Below are 3,866 nucleotides of genomic sequence, written 5' to 3'. Positions count from 1 at the left end.
AGTGTGAAAGAATGGCGTGTGTGTGGATGCTAATGAGGGGGGATTGATGTGTGTGCGGGTTTTGCGAATGGGGGATTGGATGTTGTGATGATTTAGGGGGTTGGTTTTGTTGTTTTGGACGGATAGCCTGGGGGAGTTTGTGTTTGTTTGTTTGTTTGTTGCTAGGGTCTGGGGAGAGTGGTGTAGATGAGGGGGGTTATAGATGGGGTGGGTGGGTTGTATCTTTATTGTTGTGTTGGCTTTTAGTTTAAGTAATATGAAAATAAGATGTAAATACAATATATATATAGTTGGGAAGTCTGGAAGAGAATTGATATCTTTTTTAACGAGATTCTTAGGATTGAAGGATATTGGTAGGGCTGGCGGTAATAAATAGACTGGGGAATAGCACTTTATAATAATTATATTATTAAATATTTAATTGTTACGACGGATCTCACATACCTAACATCACGTGATTAGCATCATGTGATATGAGGATCCCAGTAGGCTCAGCTGTCCCAGTACAACTGGGACAACTGGGAGCACTGGGACGCATGCCACGATGGTCTATATAATCAAGATGGATTTCCTTTGTATAGAGCTTCGTGCTCAAGATCAATCATTTAGTATACTCTACTATTAGTTACGAATTGCATTATTGTCATTACTTTAAGTCCCTGCTTGACGCCTAGTTATAAACCACCTCGAGAGCCTAGAGCACTTCCACGTGATCTAGACGGCAAACCTCGTAACATTAATGTAGATAGCATATATTTATAAATAAATATAAAAGTAGCGGAGATAGTAGATAAATAATTTATTTATTTAATTGTGTTTTGTTTAATATATATATATATATATATATACTACTGTGACGCCTCACACCTCCGGGTCACGTGGCATGCCCCGTTTGTATTTAATCATAGGAAAACTCTCTACTCTTGTTTTCCTTCTTCTTTTCTCCTTAGCTTAGTATTTTCTAATACAAGATACTTTACCCAGTATTCTTGAGTGTGACAACTACTAGGTATATAAATGATCAAGTCTTAAGAATTATAACTAAGCATTAATTAAATTGACTCGATCTTCACAACAAATCAAGAGCTTTTCATTGGTAGGAGATTGTTTTGGCACGGACCAAACATAACTCACCAAGCGGTAACAAAGGGCAAAATAAATAAAGACCGTGATGTACGCGACTTGGGTAGGAGACGCGCAAAGTGGAAAATAATATTCATGTAAATTCAACATTTGAGAGTCCTTTCACATAATGGATTCAATTCATGAAGGTTATCCTGATGCAGCAACAGGAGATACTACTTCTCAACCTTTAAAAGGCATAATTGTTTGCTGTACTAATGTGTCGGATGAAAAGCGTGTAAGTTTTGTCTATTTTATCAATGTTCATGAGTATTGAATAACCATGATCTACATTGACTTGCATGATTTTGCAACTTACGCCTGCGCATTACTCAAGTTGACCTCCATCGCTAACATAGACAACTATATAGGCAGAATTAATTGCTCAGGCAGAACAAATGGGTGCCAATGTTCGAGCTGATCTCACAGTCGAAGTTACCCACCTTGTCGTTGGACATTGGGATAGCCCAAAATATCATTATGCTGCCCGATTTCGACCAGATATTCGACCAATGACTATGGATTGGATTGCGACGGTTCGGAACCTTTGGGTAAACGATCATGATATAGATATGGATTTATTGGAACGACAACATACGCTACCTACACTCACTTCCCTCAGAATTAGCTTGACGGGGTGCGATGACACGGCCGAGAGACAGGATATTGCGGAGAAGATCAAAGCAAATGGGGGGGAATATGATGGGAATTTGACCAAGCAAATTACACATCTGATATCATTTCGAACGGAAGGCAACAAATACAAGGCAGCAAAAAGTTGGGGCTTACGGATAGTTTCTGCTGAGTGGTTATTGGATAGTTTGGAAAGAGGAATGATTTTGAATGAGAAATACTATGATCCTTCTTTACCAATAGAAGAAAGGGGAAAAGGTTCTTGGGATAAAAATAAGCCGAGGATAAATTCATCGAAAAAGAGGGCCAGGGAACAAACTCTGTCTGGTATCGAAGAGGGCAAGAGGAAATTACGCAGGACTGCGAGTACAAAGTTGAACACCCAGAGTCAAAGTATATGGGGAGATATTGTTGGTAGTGGTAATAAGATTCAGGTGTCGAGAAGCGGGATTTGGGATACCTGTGACAGCTTTGGGCCAGCAGAAAAAGAACAATCCGAGAAAAGCAAAGAGGTAACACCACCGGAAGCTAAAACCCTTGACCTTGTTCAGGAACCGAACCAACCAGTGGGTGGCATATTCTATGAGTGTCGATTTTGGACTCACGGGTTTTCCGCTAAGCATACACAAATACTGGGAAATCATCTAGTTGCAAATGATGGTAAAGTGCTTCAGAATGAGTCTGACCTAAGTGCTCCGAACGCAAGGAAATGGACTTATGTGATCGTTCCATCTCATCTCCCATCCTCAAAATATCCCAATTTAAGCTCAGAGGTTGAGATAATTACGGACTGGTGGGTCGAACGATGTTTGCACCTGAAAAAATACCTTGAACCAGACGAACACGTTCTGGGAAGACCATTTCCTAAGTTTCCTATAGAAGGGTTCAGTGATTTGAAAATCTCATCCGCAGCATTCACCGGCATTGATATTCTTCACGTGAAGAGAACCACCGAATTACTCGGAGGTACATATAGTGAAGACATGACTCCACAATCCTCAGTTCTCGTTACAAAATCTTTAGTAAGTCTTCGGAAAGACAAGCTAGAGCACGCTCAAGAATGGAAAATTCCAATTGTTACAGCCGATTGGCTTTGGGATTCTATCAAGTCAGGAACCAAATTACCATTCGCCAAATACAGATACAGAGCCAAGAAACAACCAGCTTCAGCACCTATCTCGAAAAAGGAATCAAAACAAAGACACGTTGGCAACCCCGAAGGAACAAGTAACGAAGACACAGGCTCAAAATCTAGATCAAGTACACTCCCCTCGCGGTCTTCATCTAAGCCAATCCGCATTGCTCCTCTAGATGAGAGCGCATTTGCACCATTAGAAACAAATTCTACCCCAATAAAAGAAGAACAATATTCAGTGCCACTCCCTATTCACCTCGAACCCGAATCATCAGAACTTACGCCTCCACCTCCTTCGAAGCCGGAACCTCTTTTTGAAATTCCTCTCAATTCACACTCCGCAAATCCTACCCCTACAACCAATCTCCATCCCTCCACTACCTCGGAAATCCCCGAACAAAAATCCATTGACATCAGCTCCCTCCTAGCCAAAACAAAGCGACCTTCCTGTTCTTCAGTTTCTATCTCAAATGCCAAAGCTATCACCACCGATCAGAATTCTAATCGACCTCGCCAACCTCGCGGCAAAGCAATCATGGGACGTGCCCTATCCAACGTCTCCACCGCTTCGCTCGCCTCATCTGTGGATTCCACTGCTACCAGTGGCCCTGCAGTAATATACCCTCGCCCACAAGAATTATCTAATCAAAATCATGAAAGTCAAGACGAAATGAACAAATTCATGAATCTCCAAGGTGAACGCGAAAAACTTGCAAAGGAAATTCCTCCAGCAACACAATTAGGTTATAGTGATAAAGAAGGTGAGGAGTATAGAATGATGGTTCAAGGAATCATGGAGGGAAAGGAAAAGGAAACGATCGAAAAGGAAATGAGTATGGTGAGGGAAAAAGAGAGAGTGAAGAGGGGATTGGGAAGGAAGGGGACGATTGGGGATTTTTCAAATAGTGAATCAGTTGGAAGGAAAGGAGGAGGGACAAGAACGAGTGGGAGGATTAGGAGGGGAGGGAAGGGAGGG

General features: G+C 41.7%; 1 protein-coding gene across 1 annotated transcript; it reads left to right on the top strand.

Moving 5' to 3' along the window:
* Positions 1–1,252: 1,252 nt before the first annotated feature.
* Positions 1,253–3,847, top strand: SS1G_11392 (hypothetical protein; the record flags this gene model as incomplete). Its single annotated transcript, XM_001587350.1, has 3 exons — positions 1,253–1,360; positions 1,494–3,728; positions 3,812–3,847. The coding sequence occupies 3 exons, from the start codon at positions 1,253–1,255 to the stop codon at positions 3,845–3,847; spliced, it is 2,379 nt and encodes a 792-aa protein (XP_001587400.1).
* Positions 3,848–3,866: the final 19 nt, after the last annotated feature.

This window comes from Sclerotinia sclerotiorum, genomic scaffold (assembly GCF_000146945.2).
Source record: "Sclerotinia sclerotiorum 1980 UF-70 scaffold_18 genomic scaffold, whole genome shotgun sequence".
In the NCBI taxonomy this organism is placed as follows: Eukaryota; Fungi; Ascomycota; class Leotiomycetes; order Helotiales; family Sclerotiniaceae; genus Sclerotinia; species Sclerotinia sclerotiorum.
This window is presented reverse-complemented; position numbering and strand designations above follow the sequence as displayed.